At 35.1% G+C, this 18,692-nt stretch overlaps 1 protein-coding gene across 2 annotated transcripts in view; it reads right to left on the bottom strand.

The window, feature by feature from the left end:
* Positions 1–18,370, bottom strand: part of drosha (ribonuclease 3 drosha) — a 37,087-nt gene extending 18,717 nt beyond the window's left edge. For both annotated transcript variants that reach the window (XM_088241101.1, XM_088241102.1), the window contains exons 1-10: positions 17,143–18,370; positions 16,276–16,354; positions 13,612–13,843; positions 12,377–12,500; positions 11,883–12,038; positions 9,006–9,226; positions 6,896–7,153; positions 5,255–5,432; positions 4,051–4,258; positions 2,035–2,281 (exon numbers count right to left, since the gene is read on the bottom strand). In XM_088241101.1, the coding sequence (XP_088097227.1) occupies positions 2,035–2,281; positions 4,051–4,258; positions 5,255–5,432; positions 6,896–7,153; positions 9,006–9,226; positions 11,883–12,038; positions 12,377–12,500; positions 13,612–13,843; positions 16,276–16,354; positions 17,143–18,065 (2,626 nt within the window). In that variant the 5' untranslated portion in view covers positions 18,066–18,370. The remainder of the gene's footprint in view (positions 1–2,034; positions 2,282–4,050; positions 4,259–5,254; positions 5,433–6,895; positions 7,154–9,005; positions 9,227–11,882; positions 12,039–12,376; positions 12,501–13,611; positions 13,844–16,275; positions 16,355–17,142) is intronic.
* Positions 18,371–18,692: the final 322 nt, after the last annotated feature.

The following is an 18,692-nucleotide window of genomic DNA, read 5'->3' as shown; positions in this document are numbered from 1 at the left end:
AAGAAATCAACGGATACTACTTACTTCTTTCGTAAATACAATTATTTAATAAGGCGTATGAATTTATAATCACCAAAACAATAATGAAAATGGCCAATGGCCAGTGAAATATGGACGGAAACAAACCATAGACAGTAAATTTTCACTTTGTTTGAAATTGACATATCATTGGGACAATATCAAACTTGTGAATCCGAACTTTGGGCAGTTAAAAATTTACTATGAAAGTTATGTTTGAAAACAGCAAATACGAAATTGAAAATAAGGCCAGATATTGAACAATATTATGAAGCTGATTTGGTACAGTTCAAATAGATTTATGTCAATTCAAACTTTAACGGATTCGTGATTCATGTAGATGTTGACCCAACGATACTATTAAAATTATATGGACTGGTCTTTGTACATACAGTAAAACCTCGTTTTTATGTTCCTCAATTTAACGTTTTCCCGCTTTTTACACCGAAACGTTCAGGACCCATTTTTCTTCATACATTCTCATACAAATATTCCTCCAATTAATGTTTTTTACATTTTTTATCACCCCGGTTTTACGCTTAAAATTTTTCGGAATTCATTTGATGTGACAAAAAAGCCAAAATTATGTCGCAATAATGATGCCACGATCCGCGTGCCACCGTGTCTGCCACGCGAATGAAGAACAAAAATAGGTAAACAACTAATAAAAGATAAATTATTGTCTTAACCTAAATTCAAAGCAGGTTTAGTGTAATTGACATTTTTGTTTAAGAGTCTTCCTTTAGGGTTAGCTTAGTTTTCATTTGAACAAAAATGTCATATTGACTTGTACAAACCATGATACACAGTTGAAAAACAATAAAGATTTAATAATAGAAATATTTAAAGTTATAAAAAATATGGTTTAAAAAGTTGTCATAAAAGTGAAAGCAATTCTTCCGCGATCTATACGACAGTTGTGCTACCGTATATATAAAATTTCCCAACATTTAGGGGAAAAATTATTTTATGTTATTTTATGCAAATTCAAATTTGTATTTTCGTTTTTTTTATTTACACATAAAATAATTTTAAAATGCTGTTTTTAAGTCAAATAAATAAACAGATTACGTAATATTGTTTGAAAAAATATAAAAATATTTTTAGTGAAATCATGTGGGTAAAAAATATTGACAATTTCTACTTATCACCATTTTTACAATTTTTCCGGAAGTATATGTACACTATAATGTAGCAAATAAAATTTACTTTTATGTAATTCCTATTTTTTCCATACATTTTTCATTTCCTCACTTAAGCATTTTCCTCAGCTTTACACTTTTTTCTTTCTCCTTGAAAAACGTAAAAAGGGGGTTTTACTGTATGTATCTGTTATTTTGTAAGTCTGCACATAGTCATTATAAACAAAGTGATATATCGATCGTCTAGTTCATTAGTCAGAGAAGTTGATTTTTTTTTCCTTTGTTGGATTAAAAAAAATATAAGCAAACCATGAAATATATATATTTCATCTTTCGTTTTCACTAAACGTATAATTCTTTTCCTTGTCAATGAAGACAGTTCGAGGAGTGAAATAGAACCAGAACCCTTGACGAGTGTTGTTGAATCGATGGCTTTCATATAAAAATCCTGAAAAAGGAAATCGAGTTGGGATAATTCGGCGTTGTAGTGTAGTGGTTGGCGTATTCACCTACCATTCTTAAGATCCCATGGTTCAATTCCTGACAGGTTTGTCGTGAAATATTTGTTCTAACGGTGGTTTAACACTTTAATACTTCACTGTCCCTGGACTGATACCTAAAGCATAAGATTGATCACTTTACCTTTATGTAGGTAACAGATGATCAAAATAGGCAGCATCTGAGATTCCAATATATGATGATAATTTGAGACCGCTGACTAATACACTGGACGATAAATATAATGAAAATAAATTGAAAATTATAAAATGTTAGTGTTCAAAATATTAACCATAACCAGTAGAATAAATTCCAGCACCCTGTGGGTTAGTAATTAAATCCACAACGATAAATAATAAATTGATCAATTCCATACCTCTTTTGCGGATGTTCATATAATGGATTTTGCGATCTCCATACTCGGGCTGCCTTATGCCGCAGTTGGTCAAACTGTTTCTAGCGTGGTCGGGGTTCGTCCCGTAGTACTCTCTGTACGAGGGGTGTGTTAGGGCGAGCTGGAGGAGGGCGCGGTTCTCAAATTTGTACTGCACGATGTTTTCCAAGCTCTGGAGAGAATTGTGGAAACGCAGGTGGCTGATCAGCACAGGAATCAGCAATGCGTGCTGAAAACAATTCAAACATTATCATCATTCCAAGTCCGCTCCCTACTCAGAGTTTAAAGTGTCCGCAAAGAGATTTTAAGCCTCTCTGTCGACCGCCAGTTCCTATGCAACTGCAGACGAGCAGTCAGCTGTGGACGTCCAGGACTAAAGAATCTGATGGCTTTGAAGTAGGAAAGTATCATGATTAGGCGGCTTTCGGGAGATATTTGCCTGTAACAGCCAGCCATATTACTTCTGCTTGATAACAGTTGTCACAGGAAGTTGCTATGTCCATTCTCTTATTTTTTCATTCCTCACCAAGTCAAAACCTAAAATTCTTCTCGGACGCCTATTCATAAAACTCAGTATTTTGCTGTAATTGTTACTTTTTTTATTAACTTTTTTACAATATAATTTTTAGATTTAAAAAAATAATAAACAGTAGAACAATAATATTCTTAATACGCTCTTCCAAAATATTAATCACTCTCGGTGTGATAAAGGAAAGGTACCTCTGAGCAAAAGTAGTGCGGGTTTTGGGAATAATAAAATTCATACCCTGGGAAAACCTCGTACATAATTGAAAGATACAAAAAATATTTTATATTTAAATCTAAATAAGTTTGATGAGTTTTCCCATGGGTTGTGTAGTGGATTCCGGATCAGAAGGTTCGAACACCGCCCTACCACAACTCATTCTCCATTTTCAAACATGGTTATTTAGAACCAAAAGAAGAAACATGTCCCAAAATTGAAATATTCAAAGAATGCAAATATTTCATTCACATTTTTTTTAAATGGCAGCTGTAAAACATAATAATATACCATTCTGCCCTTTTCATAAATAACTTTGACAGTGTATAGTGGCCATATTCGAAAAGCTACAGTTGTGAAATTTTGAAGTTTTAATAATTAATGTTGGGCAATGATTTGACCAACATGATGATTTGTGGAAAGTAACAGTGTTGAGCAACGCATGCAACTCAATTTTACTATCAAAATGAGTGCTCAGTTTGAGGGACGTTTAGGATGGAAAATCATCTTCAGCAACGAGCATCTTTATGTAAACAAGCAAAATTGTCACTTTTTGGGAGATAACAATCCACATGAGATCCATCAGTTCCATCCATCATGAGTTGCAAATGTATTCAGAAAACGTCACTGCTTGGTGTGGATTTTGGTCTGGTGTGGTCATTGGTTTCGTACTTCTTCCAAAATGGACAGGCACCACGATAACTGTCAAAGACGAGAGGTACAGGGTCGATGATAATAAATTTTCGGTAGCCGGAATTTGGAAGACATAGATCTCAACAACATGTGGTTCCAACAAGATGACTCTACGAGCCATACATCACAAGCAGCAACGGATCTTCTGCATGACAAATTCGATAACATGGTCATCTCACATTTCGGCGATGTCAACTGGCCACCAAGATCGTGTGATTTAACTCCATTAGACCATTTCTTGTGGGGCTGTTAATTCTCTGGTGTATATGAATAAGCTGCAGACAATTGATGCCTTAAAAGTCAACATAAACATTGCCATCAATGATATCGAGCCTGATTTATGAGGTCGTCATTGGAAATTGGGCCTCTTGGATCCATCCAGCATCCAGCAAAGCCGCAGCGGCCATTTGGCCGATATCGTATTCTATTCATAATGCAATCAAATACTCTTTCAAATAAAAAAATAAAAATAACGATATCACATGTACAACTTATTTTATTTAAATTGAAAGTTTGAGTGCCCTTAATGGAAACCACCATATAAACGTTGTAAAGATATTTACCTGAACTACGTCACACATAAGACCGGTTCTATAGAAGCCCTCGGCGGAAACTGCGATGGTGACATCTCTTTTCATTTTGGTCTGAGTTCTCATTTCCAAAAGCCTGGCTTCCTTGGCCTCCAGCTTCCTCTTGTCCTCGTACGACGGTTTGGCCATGTTGGCGACCAAGTGGCGGTATTTTACATAATCCCGCCAAGCTTTCTTGTATCTAAAGTAAAGAAATAATATATAATTTTTAAGGAAGATATTTGGTGCTGTAAACCAAAATCAAGTGTGGAGGAGACGGTTGAATCAGAAATTAGAGACACTGTATGGCAAACCCAAGATTGTACAATTCATAAAAATAAGGAGATTACAATGGTTGAGCTATGTCCACTGAATGAATGGTAGAAAAATCTTTATACCAATCCAGAAGGCAGACGGAGCAGAGACAGAGTACAATTTGTATTTTTTTTAAATACTTCGCAAGTGACGTCACTAGTTCTCTTAGGCGAATTCTGCTGACATTTAAAAAAAAAACCCTGTACATTTGAAAATATGCTTAAGATGACTTCACAGAAACTGTGAATCTTTCACAACCCTTAATTGATTGGTTATTCTAAATAGCTGTTGACCAGAAACTATGACGTTTCAAAGTACTTTTTATTTTTATCAAAACATATTTTTATTAATTGTTCATACATTTTAGTGAAACTTTGTCATACAATTAAATGCTTCAATTTTAACTGCGTGAAAGAAATATTTTTTTTACCCAACCAATTTCTCATACCACTGAACTTCTTCATTGTTAAATAAATAAATTATGAATAGCAGTATATTACAATAAATAAGCCGTTTATGTCCAGGCGTAGGAAGAATACAGTTGTAAGTGTGAAATAGAACCAGGAACCTGGACAAGTGTTTTCGAAATAATGGTAAAATTACTTCTGAAAAAGGAAATCGAATGGAGATAAGTCTGTCTTGTAGTGTTCCTAAGTTCCATTCCTGGCAGGGTGGAAAAGAAATATTGATTTTAAAAGTGGTTCTTTACTGAAATATTTCATTTTCTCAGAATAGGCACGCGAGCGTAAGACTGATCTAATTAAATGATCAAGATATGCGGCATATTAGAGTACCAACACAGTGCCCTATGCGCCATTAGGTACTGATAGAGAAACGATGATGATATTGAAATAAATTATTGTTACAAAATTAGGTAACTCACTCAGGGTTGCCAGTGTAGCTCAACTGCAAAGGGCGAATTCCAAAGTGCACAATCTCCGGATATATTTCATCTTTGGTTTTTCCCTTGGCTTTAGCGGCATCTTCCTCAGAAATGCTTCTATCCAGTTGATCCACTCTCACGGAACATGGTTTCTTACCGGGATATGTGACTATCATTCCTGGAGAAATATTTCATTAAGATATGATGCCACATGAGTCAGCATAAAAAAACAACATACTTGATATGAGGCGCTGAGAGTCATAGGAGCTTAATCGACATTTGACATCAATTTAATCCGAGCTATACTTACTTGAGCGCCAATATTAAAGCTAAAAACTAAATAACAAAAAAAAAAAACTGAAAGGTTTAACTAAAATTGCTTTGTTTTATGAACCACTTTTTTTATTGTCACAACTGACTAGTTTCGGCAACTCACGTTGCCCTCTTCAGGGTTAAAATATAATAACTAAATATACACAAGTAAAAGAAACAGTAAACAGTGCTTAACTTAAACACAATTACTTCCTCCCCTACCCCCACCTCACCATACATACAATTACCACTCCTCTATCATTATCGACACCCACTGTTCGCTGTTTCTTTTACGTATGTATATTACTGAAGAGGGCAACGTGAGTTGCCGAAACTAGTCGGTTGTGACAGTAAAAAAGTGGTTATAAAACAAAGCAATTTTATTTATACCTTAAAAATATAACAATGAACTACAAAGTTAGTGCTGTAAACATCCAAAATAGGCCAAATTTAAGTTTCAGCCAAACATGGATGACCTGTCAGTTTGCATAATTTATTTCCTTTTCATTCATGTTAAGAAAAAAATAATTATCCATTCTTGTATCTATCATTATTTCTAGCAGGGATGCTGGATTGCAACACCCTCGAATCTCGTTGTCATTTTTTTCTTGGGAAACATTTCTACAAGCTGATTTCTGGAAGTATATATAATCCAAATATACTGAAAGAGATCAGTTTGTACGTTCCCAATAACTATACTAGGGTGAGATTTCATGCGCTGTTTTAGGCACCCAGAAGCACCCAGAATGTGTATGGCACACAAGCAAATCAGAATTCAGCTATTAATAGGGCAATTCGCTTGCTGAATACGGCTTCTGCTGATAATATGGACCTATTTTTTGTACATATCGGCAGTTAAGCAGCTATCTGCTTTCTATTCATTAACTTCTACCTCATATTTACATTCTGCATTATGTAATGGGTTCAATAACTCGTAAATTAGAGACTACAATTGTCAAATAAATAAAAGTCATAAGCATTTGGAATCCATTTTTTCAAACACTGTATAAATGTTGCTTCAGTTCCTTTAGCTCTTAGCGCCTTATATATATCTTTTTTTTTTAATTAAGTTATTTTGCTATAACAAGAATAAATTATGATTATTTTGATAAATTATATGGTAAGTTGTATATTAGTTAAATTATTTTATTTCGTTGACTTTATACCCTTGCTATGTCTGTCTGGATACAGGTTCTCCAGAAGGCGATCATGTAGTTCAATTTGCTTTTATCATAAGTATCATACATACCTATTATGAAATCGAGCATTTGGACTAACTCAAAATATTGTTGAACATTTCCTGTCACTCTTGCTCTCGTCGGGACTGACCTCTGACCCCGTCGACAAACGTCTGCCACTCCCTCTCGTTAGCAGCATGCAGCGCGGGCAGCGTGGCGGGGGGCAGCAGCACCCCCCCTGCTCTGAGCAGATGGCGGAGTACCTCCGACATCGCCAGCACCTCCCCCCCACCGTCCCCCAGGCCCCTCTCCCAGCGCGGGAGCAGGTGGAACTGGGAGCAGCCCAATATGTCCCGCTTGCCCATGTCCAGATCAACGAGCTCCAGAATCTCGGTGAACAGGAATTCCTCTGAAAGACCAAAATCCTTTAAACATTTTTTGCTAAGCTTTTATTTTAATGGCATAATTTTTTCAAATGGTTAGCGCATTAGCCAACCATGCAAGAAGGTCTCGGGTTCGATTTCTGATATGGATGACATGAAGTTTTAATGTATAATTTTTTTTTTAAAATACTTTTTAATTTCAAAATTTTCCTTCTTGTATAAAACACACACTATCTTGGATCCAACCTCTTATTTTCTATGATACATTTTGTCGCCTTTTAATAATAACGAATATATTTTTTTTAAATTTATATTTTCTTTTTTGATTACTAAAAAATAAATAAATACCTCCTATTCTTTTACAGAATATTATCTTTTCTCTTTCTTATATTATACAAAAATATTATACCTGTCTATTTATTATTGGATCAAAAAATTCATAAACATTTCTTGTATACCCGCTCTTTCATGACATTGGTCGTAGGGAGTCAGAAAAGTTGATGCATGCCACGGATTGGAGAACCTTACTGGATGTCAAAAATAAAATATAAAAAATATATATTTATAGATGACAACCATGAAGTTTCGCATAAATAAATTGTCTATGTTTTTATGAATGTATGTATGTGTATGCGCATGCGTGTATGTACGTGTGTGTGTATGTACATATGTATATATGTGTATATTTATATATACATGTGTGTATATATGTGTATGTATGTATGTATATGAATCAAAATGTGTATCCGAATAAGTATATATTGTGTTTGTCTGTGCTCTATATTAATTTGTTAAGTATTATAATATATTAAAATGTAATTGCCTAGCTTGGAACGGGGTATGTACCCTTGTTAGCTGGGCAAAGTGAATATGGAATTGTATTTTGATAATAAGTGTGAATAAATAAATAAATAAATACCCACAAACAGGCCATACCTTTGTGGGATGTTTTGTTTACTATTAATATGTATTTTGTTGTTATGTAATTATTCTTTTTTTATATACTCTGTTTTACTTCTTGTCGTGATATATTGTGAAAAAAAAAATATATTAAATAGAAAAAAAATATTTAGTTGTGAGACCATTTGCATTTATTTTGAAGCACCAATATATCATTTTGGAAAGCACAGATCTTTCCAACTACAGTTGCAGTTATACCATAAGTTGTGTAACAAATGAGTACAGCAAATTAGAGAATAACTTTATGATGCAGACACAAAACAACTAATGTTTCTGTGAGTTTATGTTGACAGATGCCCGAGTTAATATCATGACGTATATGGTCTACTTATTTCGGCCACTACTTACCGCTAAAGCCATCATCAGGAAAGGGCAGAAGCAAATTTGTAATACAATATACAATTTCGTATGAATTTTTTATTTAAAACATCGGATTTCGGAGTGGAAATGTACACAAACACTATCTTACAATAGACATGACAGAAGGACAAAGCACGACTAACCGTAAATATAACAATAAAGGTTTCAGCTCTTTAACTTCACTAAAATCAACAGATGGAAGAGTGAAAGAAATATGGATGTTCAAACATAGGCAAAATGGTGAATGTTACACAGTGTGTAAAGTGGCCACTTTAACCAGCTAATGACAGGTCATAAGCCCTGTAAATGCCAAGACTTCCATATTCCCTTCTCTAAAATGTTTTCTGTCTCTGTTGTAATTTGTTAATCTTAATGACTCCCTAGGGGGTCAAATCCAGTCTTTTGTCTACAAACATTGGGACAAACTTAAAATATTGTAGTAAAAACATAATTTAAATTATATCAAATGATTGAGTTGTCTTTTTTCAAAACCCTCTATCTCCCCTATGGTGGGGATGCGGGTTTTGTAAATAGACGACTCAATCGACCCATACTAACCAAAGAGCTCCAACTCATTAATGGTATAATTTAGTGGAGATTGTTCCTCTTCATATAAAATCGTGTATTCAATATTGAATCTGATAACTTTACATGGGGGCAGCTTTGTAAGTGGGTAATGAGACAGTAGAGAAAACCCAGAAAAAAGGAACTCGTGTTCATCGTGCGTTATGACCGTTAATGTTTTGATCAAGAAGTTTGTCGGAGGCGATATTGTTATTCTGCAACAAACAAAATAAATAAATTGATTGATTTGGTGTTTATTTTGTAGAACTCCATATTTAAACTTATAATATTAGAAATCAAACACTGATTTGAGTCTACTGAACACTTTATTTTATTTTTACAAATATAAAAATAAAAACTTTGTGATAATTGTTTCGCCTTATTAAGGCATTTTCAAATGAATGTGAAGATTATATGGATTGAATGTCCTTATATAGTTATATGATTCAAGGTACTTAAGTAGAAAATAAAAATAATTGAGGGAAAAAGTTCCATGGGATGGAGAGAAAGAATATTTTTGAGAAGGGAGAAGTCTTAAGTTACGGTTTCATAGGAGAGCGTTGCCATTATCTAGCAGCCGTCATGTAGCAGTGGATGACATCATTAAAATGTTGTCTGTACAAACCAGATAATGTCGTCATCCCAGAGAGCGTTGATTGTGAGCAGAACGTTAAACAGCAGTGCCGTCATTTGCAGGACGGCTGTCACAGCGGTATAAACAGTTGCGGAATGTTTTTTCTGATGTAGCAGTGAACATTTTGTGTTTGCAAATGTGGTTTGGACTGTCAAAATTGAAGGAATTTTAATCGATTTTGTAAAAAAAAGAATAAGTTTGAAATTTGCACTAAACTTTTAAATGAACACTGTGGAGCATGATTTTTAAGCATCTCACACTCCTCCAAACGATAGTTTTCCGATGATTTCTTTTCTTCCAAATATACCTACTTATAATGCTAAGTTTATCAAGATTGTTAATTTTTCTTAGTTTTATAAAAATAGGTTAATAAAATAAGGTGATCACGCCCGCTGCATATCGTCACCACTCTCTATAAGTTCACATCTCTGGTCCCCGTTAAGACAGACATCTTGTTACGCCCATGGCATCAAGGCATATCATGGTTGCTAGATAACAGCACCGCTTTCTTAGGAAACCACAGCTTAAGCTTTTACAAGGCTCATGATCTGTTTAATTAATGTTCTACTTATGTGCAAACAACCATTTTTCTTCAGTTCTTTTGTCTCTTGATTTTTGTAAAGTAAAATAGCAGAAACCTTTATTGATATGGGCGAGATTCAAAATTAATTCGCCTGCAAAGAAAGGCCTGAAAATGATTTTTATACTTTTTCTTAATCAATTAAATTCAAAATTCAGAACTGCATCAGCAGTGGAAAATATACAACAAACAAATATTGGATAAATGTTTTAAAACGTCTGCCTTATGGTTAAATGGTCAGTGTGTTTGCCTACCACACGAGAGGTCTCGAGTTCAATTCCAGATATAATTGGTGTTCCGGACGCGCATAACTTGTTTGTAAATTGTAAATTGAATTAAATAAATTGATATAAATGAATAATGAATGGATAAATGAAGCTAGGTACCCTGGTATTTGTTAGCCGAGTGCTAGGCCCTCAATAAAGACAAGTGGTTTTGCTTTCGGGCCTGGCCTCAGTGATACCGGGGGCAACATAGCCAATAGAACACCTTTGTTAATGTATTTTATTATATTTTGTCATATTTTGCAAGGCCCAAAAAAGGACAGTTGTATTGTGTTTGATATGTTGCGCGCGTCACAGCTATCGGTGAAACGACCTGTACTAGTGGAGCGCGCCGCTATTTACGAGACTTGCGGCCGGCAGTGTACTGCGAATTATGGGAGTAGAGCTGCCCCCGCCACTCTAAGCCAGCCGGCCTAGCATTACTAATAAAGCATAAATAATAAATAAATCATAATAATTAGAATGAAAAATCAGTTGAGTTCCTAACTCTGAACAGTAACCGAGTGTTTTACTTAGTTTCTTCGCCCTGTGTGCTCCTGCTTACTGCTCTTCACTTAGCCCTGCCAGATGACTGCTTTCGCCTCTCTAAATAGACTACTTGGACCGGGTGGAAAGTCCTTTTCAGGGCTATTGAGGTTGACTTGCAGTCAGCGCAGACATGCCTCCACCTTCACATTTTGTCTGTTGAATCTGTTTGGGAGGGTAGCTTCCCATTTACGCGGAGAAGTCTGACTGAGGCAGACGCGGGTGACGAACCAGCAAGTTGCGGTAACGTATATGGTACAGTTGTCATGAAATACTTATTTATAAAGGAGTTTTGCACTAGAATATTTTATAGTCGCAGGACTGGCACCTGAAGCGTAAGACTGATCATCTTAACTCCAAGTTTCAAAAAAATCCAGATACGGTGCAGTCGGTGTACCAATACAGTGCCCTATATACAATTAGGAGATAAAAATAATAAAATACGGTTTAATTTATATATGTAGTTAAAATGTACATACAAGTTACTTTACTATACCAGTTACAGAATTATAAATGTTTTGAGTAATGGTCACAATATAAACTTCCAAACATCTTATTGCATATTGAATTTATTTCACTATTTAGTAGACAATATACGTAATTCAATAAATATCAATAAACATAGTTGTAGCTTGACATGTGCAAAAGAAACCTATGCCACATCTTTCTCGATCATCCTCATAAGGATGATGAAATTATATTGATGACCGCAGAATAGATAAATTATTTTGAAATAATAAAATTGTATACCAAATATTATTCATCTTTAAAACTATAATTTTAAAATGCTGGGGGACCTCATGTAAAAACCATTTGTTTTGTAATTATTAATGGTGTCATAACTTTACCTGTAGTGGTACAGTTTATCTGCGTTATTAGTATCCAGGTTACATGGAGGTGATCGAGATTCCAAAGCATATATTCCATGACGAATTCCCTGTCTCCGAGTTCGTGCTGAACAGCGGCAAAATGGACCGTCGTTCATTTCACCGGAATCATTATACCTGAAAATTAAATATTACATTTTTAAAAATTTATTTTGTTATTGTATTTTTAATTTTATCGCAAAATCTGACTTATTTCTATGAATTGTTTTATAGATTGAAGTTAAAATCTGTTTTTGGTATATATACTAAATAGACCTAAAAGTTTAACGTAGTGCTTTTCTTGCCTATATTGTTTTGGGATTGATTAAAAATAAAAGAAGTTATGTTAATTTTTTGTTAAAAAAATATCTTTATGGCGCATAAGTCATTAAAATTTTTACCGTCAATAATTATGATACAAATGAATTGGAGATGATTCATAGATTTAAATTGACAGTAAAAAATTCTTTACTGACCACATGTGAGGGTGCAGTCGCCTCGGATGTTGCTGTTTCCTTTCTAACTCCTGCATAGCACGGTCGGCTTCATCACACTCGCTTTCACTGGATGCACTACTGCCACTTGAGCTGTCTTGCTGATCTAAAAACAAATCGCGATATACATTATTCTTGTAAGTAATAACTTGTCAGGTATCATGCAAAATAAACAGATATTATTATTACTATTTGTTATAGGCAGACAGCCTTTGCTGGTGCGCCTATATCTCATGTACTGATTTTTTAACTGGTTGATGGACACGGAATGGACAACTTCTTCTTTTTCTTCGTCAGCCTTATTCTCTCCACTGCTGGATAAAGGCCTCTTCCAAACGTCTCCATTCCTTCCTATAACCTGCTTTGATCATCCACGTTTTACTAGTCTTGGCAATTTATTAATTTATTCCAATCAGATATCACCCTGCTGGAAAGCAGGTTTTATGTAGGATTTTTGCTTGTTGATAAAAGGAGCTTCTACACCAGTTGTAGATGACAGAAGAAATCAATATTAATGGTTCAATGTGTATTTATTATATGTTGAATAAAATACAGAATTTGGATATGAAGAGTGAGAGTAACGGCGATAACTGATGTTTCTTTATACAACTCGATAGTCCATTAATACGATACGAAAAGGATCAATCAAAACAAGAATCAAAGCAACTCAGACTGTCTTTACCAAAACAACTAAAGATGCTTAATGAGTTATTGAAAGAGATTACAGTTGCTGGGTCCATCGCATCGTTTTCTTATTACAAATACTATTGATTCTTAAGCTCCTGGGTTCAATGACCGGTAGGATAGTTCTGGCCAGAGTCGGCTTCTTATTGGAACTATTCAAGGTTGTCGAAAAAAATGTGATCAGTGCAGTGTCAGTGAAACTTGACCAACATAAAGATAGCAAACAAATAAGATATAAATATGTGTGAATATGCTACGTGCAGGAATAATGACAGGACACTGTTTGTGTATTTAGTAGATTATTTTGTTCAGATTATTTTTATATGTTTCTTGCATTGAATGATTTGTTTCTTCGGCTAGATATCGTCTAAGATTATGAGAAAAGATGTTTGTGTAAACAGTTTTTGGCTTTAGTACTTATTTATGGTGTTTTTTAATGTTTTAAGTAAGATGTGACGAAAACATTAATGGGTCCAGGGTGAGAAGGTAGGCGAACCTCTCATAAGTCAGCGATACATAGTTTAATAACTTACATTTCATTTTACAGAGTCTGGGTTTATGGCACCTTGGAGGTAACAATGGCTCATCTTCTGGTGCGGGTCTAGCCCTACGCCCCCGTTCTATAAGCTTCTCTTTTACTTGCTCGGCTAACTTTATCCCCTTGGCTGTACTTTCCATCACACCTTTCTTGGAGGGAACGGGGGTATAATACAAATCGGCGGGAGAGCTGCGATACCAGCGCTTAGTTTCAGTAGGATTCATCACCTAAAAGATACACATTTGGTAATGAAAATTTTGAAGGCAAATCATGGAAATCCTTAAAATTGCTACAGTAGGGTGCGGCTTTATAGATTTATTTTTTATAAAATGGCTTTACATATTAAATAAAATACTTTTGCCAATACCAAGTCAAATTATTTTAAAAACAAATTGGTTTACAGTTAAGCACGCAACCAGGCCCAGCTCCCAGATCTGCGACATAAACGTAAGTATAAGCTACAAACTAACAGTTATGAAAAAAAAATGTCTTTTCTCATTTAAAAACTAAAAAGGAGAATTCCCTGTCCAAAACTACCAATCTTCCACTTACAATCATACTACTATCACCAATCAAAGAACAGGCGCTAGTCGCACATTACAAATAATTCTGTTGTTTTTTTACAATCTAAGTAAAAGGTTATATAAAGATGGATTCCTACTCGCGAAGATGAGTTAGATATTTATAGGAAGAGAAATGAGTGGAGCTTATGTTTTGAAAAAGATCAGCGTTTAGTGTAGTTTCAGTTTCAGTTTTTTTGCACCACAACAGGCCAGGAGGCCCAATTACAGTGGTGAATAACATTACAGAACAACCAGGCTTGAGAAAAATCACATTTTTAATTTTTGTGTTCTCACCGGGAATCGAACCCGGAACCTTCCGTGCGTGAGTCAAGCGTCTTGACCACTACACCACGAAGGCCGCCTGTGCTGTGATCGCATTATTTTTTTTGCTCAGTCAAATGTTTTTAAACCAAAGATGGGATATGGGTTGAATAAGATCATAATGTTTCCCTTTGGGAATTTTGGAGGTGTTCCATTTGTGGGACCAGGTAGAAGGCATATCAATATTTAGAATCGTTAAAAGATCATCAGCTGGGTAGTTTGAGAAATTCGTACTTCCATTTAGTATGGATACTTCCATTTAGTAGGAATATTAATTTGGATTGGGCTTGTTTGAAGGGATTGCTGCTAATCTTTTGAAGGGAGCTTAAGGAGTCAGCTTAAATGAGGCTAATTTTTAATTTTTTGGTTATAATTTAGAAGAGAGTTTCTATAAAAGCCACACACTCCGAGATAAAAACTGACGAAGGTTTGAATTGAGGTACAGTGACCATCATCTTAACTGCAAAAAGAAGCTCCTGAAAAGTCGGACATTTTTAATTTAGATCCGTCTGTGAAAAATAACGACCAGTCTATCCATTTTAATTCAATTATGGAATTGGTTCCGGACGCACAGATAAATTATCTATGGTAAAATTTTTTTTTTTGTAAATGTCCTAGCTAGGAACGCCGGTATTTGGTAACCGAATGCTAGACCCTCAATAAAGACAAAGGTTCGCTTTCGAAACCTGGCCTCAGCGATACTGGGGCAATTATAGCGCACAGAATGTGTTATTAAATTATTCACCCATGTACAGAGCCCGGACCGTTAAAATGTTAATGTGTTGCACGTGTCGTGGTGCAGTTGATAAGACAGCTAACTGTGAAACTAGAGTTGCGGGTTCGATTCCCGCCAGTTGCAAGAAATAAATCCAAGAAAGATTTTTTCTCAATTGGTCTGGCTGTTGTGGTATATTTTTCATAACTTCCTTCTATATCCTATTTCCCACCTGCTGACAAGCCTCTAAAAAGTTTAGCGGGTTATTCCTTTAAAAAAAAAAAAAATCTGCGGCCAACAGGGTACCTTGATTGATAGGAGTAGTGCAAGCCTCTCTGCATGACTTAACTAAGTTCGATGACATTTAATGAGAAAAATGAGTTAGGAAGAACATTTTTTTGGACAAAAACACAGAAAAGTCCACTATCTCTCTCTGTACATTTTTTTAATGATAATATCTAATGATTTTGAAAATTAAGGTTGATTTGATGTTGAAGGTAACTGAGAAATAGGGGTTAAGATGTTTGAAGCATCATTTGGAGTATCTTTGACAAAATCATTTTTGGTTAGTTTTCTGTTAGTTATATTAAAATGAAGAATTGGGGAAGGAATTTAATAAAATGTTTGATGAAGACGTAGAGGGAATGTCGGGAGGTTGCTTAATATATAATAGTTGCGTTTCGTTTCTCTCCATATTCCAACAAAATTAAATAATTATGAAGCTACAAAATTGCATAACAAAGAAAAAAAAACAACAAAACTTATTGTTACAATTTACTACTGAAACTGAAAATTTCAACAGTATGAAATTAAAAAAATGAAATTAAGGTAATAAACTTAATATAATAAAATAAAGATAGATTTGGCTTATCTAGGAAGTACTCCTTTACAAGCAACCATAAAAAAAACTAAATAAACTTGAAATAAAAATCTTAAATGAAACAGTCACAAAAACACACAAATGTGGCTAAATTACTAGAGCTAAACAGTGAACAAACTGACAATTACAGCTGTCAAAACTCAAGTCCTTCATAGATTTTTTAAAATATTAAATTATTACCCCTTCTTCATCAGACACACCGTTGACATTTTTGTCCATTTTGTCATAAACTTCATCCATGGTACTGCAGTAGTCATGCCTAGAAATTTATACACATGTTTTTAAAATGGAAATTTGGCTACAGCACATTTTAATAGTTAAATAATAAAAACACTAATAAAGGTGTTGTCGCAACAGAGATAGAGAAAGGTATATTTTAAAAAGGGTGTACGGAAACATGTATTCAGAAGTTTGATAGATCGTTTATAAAACCGGCTATAAGAGGCCTAATTACAGTGGTAGGTTCAGGATTGAACTGGGAATCAAACCAAGAATCTGTAAGCCTCTTAACCATTACATGAGGGTGCCAATATTTTATAATACTTCTATCTACATATTCACTTGTTCAGAATTTTCACTTGTTAATTTCACATGCGAATGAGAAACTTCAGCCGTATGAGAAATTGGATACAAAAAAAATTTTCTTGCGCGCAAATCAAATTGTAAGGCAAAGTTCCTTGAAAATGTACAAAAAATATGTATAAAAATATTTTAATAAAAACGAACTACTTTGAACAATTTTACTAGTTTATATGAATCAACCAATAATAAGAGAGCTGTGAAAAATATCCGGTTTACTTACCGTGAACGGACCAATCGGCAGAACTTACCGAGAATAAGCAGAAGAAAACATCTGACTTAACATGCGGAATAGTTTCAGAAATACAAAAAATCATAGCGCTGATAATATGATACATAGAAAATTTTATTAACTTTTTATACGTTTTAGAGAATTTGCTATTCAATTAAATGGATAGAAAATATTTTTTATATCCAATTTTCTGTAGCACTGAACTTTCTCATTAATGTGGTAAGAAAATAAATTACCTCGAGCTGTGAGTTTTATTCTTATTAGCCTCAGGCTTGTTTGTTCCACTCCGCTCGTGTCGTCTAGCCTCTGTCGGAGCGCGTGACTCACACCGGCGAGACAGGCTTCTAGAATGATCTTCCGGTCGGCTTCGGGGGGCTTGACTTCCCTTTCTTTCTCTTTCTCTATCCCTATCTCTACGTCTATCCCTCTCGGGACTTCTACTTCTGCTTCTTCTAGAAGATTCTCTGAGAGTCTGTCGACTGTAGGAGTGTCGGTCTCTACTATTTGAACGACGCCCACTATCGAGTCTTTGACTCTGGCTTCTATAATTCGATTCTCTAGGAGGCCGAGGATATCTGGACTCCGTACAGGTACGTCGGCTACTAATCGCTTCTCTCGAGCTCCTGTGGTCCTTCTTAACATCCCTACCGCTTTCTCGGTCTCTTCTATCACGCTCATAACTACTGTGAGAGTAAGAATGATGCCTCGAATCACCACTTTTTTTTGGTGGCGATCTTCTTTGGCTTCTTAGAGACCTTGAATCTCTACTCTCAGAGCCGTAAGAGGGAAATCTAGCCTTTTCATCCGACGCTGTAGGCGGCGGAGGCGGCGGCGGTCGGCTAACATCAACGGGAAATTGTCTGTATAAATCCGGCGTACAACGATTTTCGGAACTCCTAGAATAAGACGCATTTTCGAAGTCGACGAATTGATTATCGTTATAGTTATTCAAGTCGAGCGGAGGTGGGCGGAAAATATCCACGGCGGGTGCAGGAAATTGATGAGGAACATTTGAATTATTAGGATCATAAAAACCTGGACCGTAATACGGCTCCTGGTACCCCTGAACGGGAGCAGTGAACGGAGGCGGAACGTTCGGCGGCGGTAGATTAAAACATTGGAAATCTGTAATGGGATTGAAATCCGGCGGTTGTGACATTACACTGTAATATCTATAAATTAACTAATGTAATATTCAATTCAACTTCATAGTGTATTTCATTACACCTGTCAAAATGGGGTTAGGTGTCATATTATGCGAACGAATCTTAATCCATTTTTCAAAAAACCTTTCAGTAAGTAGGTTTGATTAAAATATTAACAATGCATTTAAAGATTCGGGACTCGACATTTCTTATTAAATCTTATATTCCGGGGACTGAAGAGAATACATTTTTATCGTTTTTCTTATTTTCCAACGAGCGCACTTCGCTGATTGATACCACAGACTACAGATATCTTACTGACACTTTTTTGTTTACTAATCACCCATAGACAAAGGACACATTACCACCATAGATATATGCATAGACGAATGGACATATAATGTAATTCTTTTTACGCTCTATGAATGTTGCCATTATGACATAAATAATTAAATACGTAGGTACTTCATTAATCAAAATCAGTACTGGATCCTAGTAATATAACAAATAAACCGCCCTTCGTCCCTGCTGGCTTTTCTTTAGCCACGAATCGTGGTATTTTATAAAACATAATAATTTTAATTTAATTACAATGATTATTTGAAAACAGAAATGTTATTTTTAAGATTGCCATTCAATTT

The sequence above is a fragment of the Micrasema longulum genome, unplaced genomic scaffold, assembly GCF_059751315.1.
Source record: "Micrasema longulum isolate JH-2025_06_02 unplaced genomic scaffold, ASM5975131v1 h1tg002747l, whole genome shotgun sequence".
Lineage (NCBI taxonomy): Eukaryota > Metazoa > Arthropoda > Insecta > Trichoptera > Brachycentridae > Micrasema > Micrasema longulum.
This window is presented reverse-complemented; position numbering and strand designations above follow the sequence as displayed.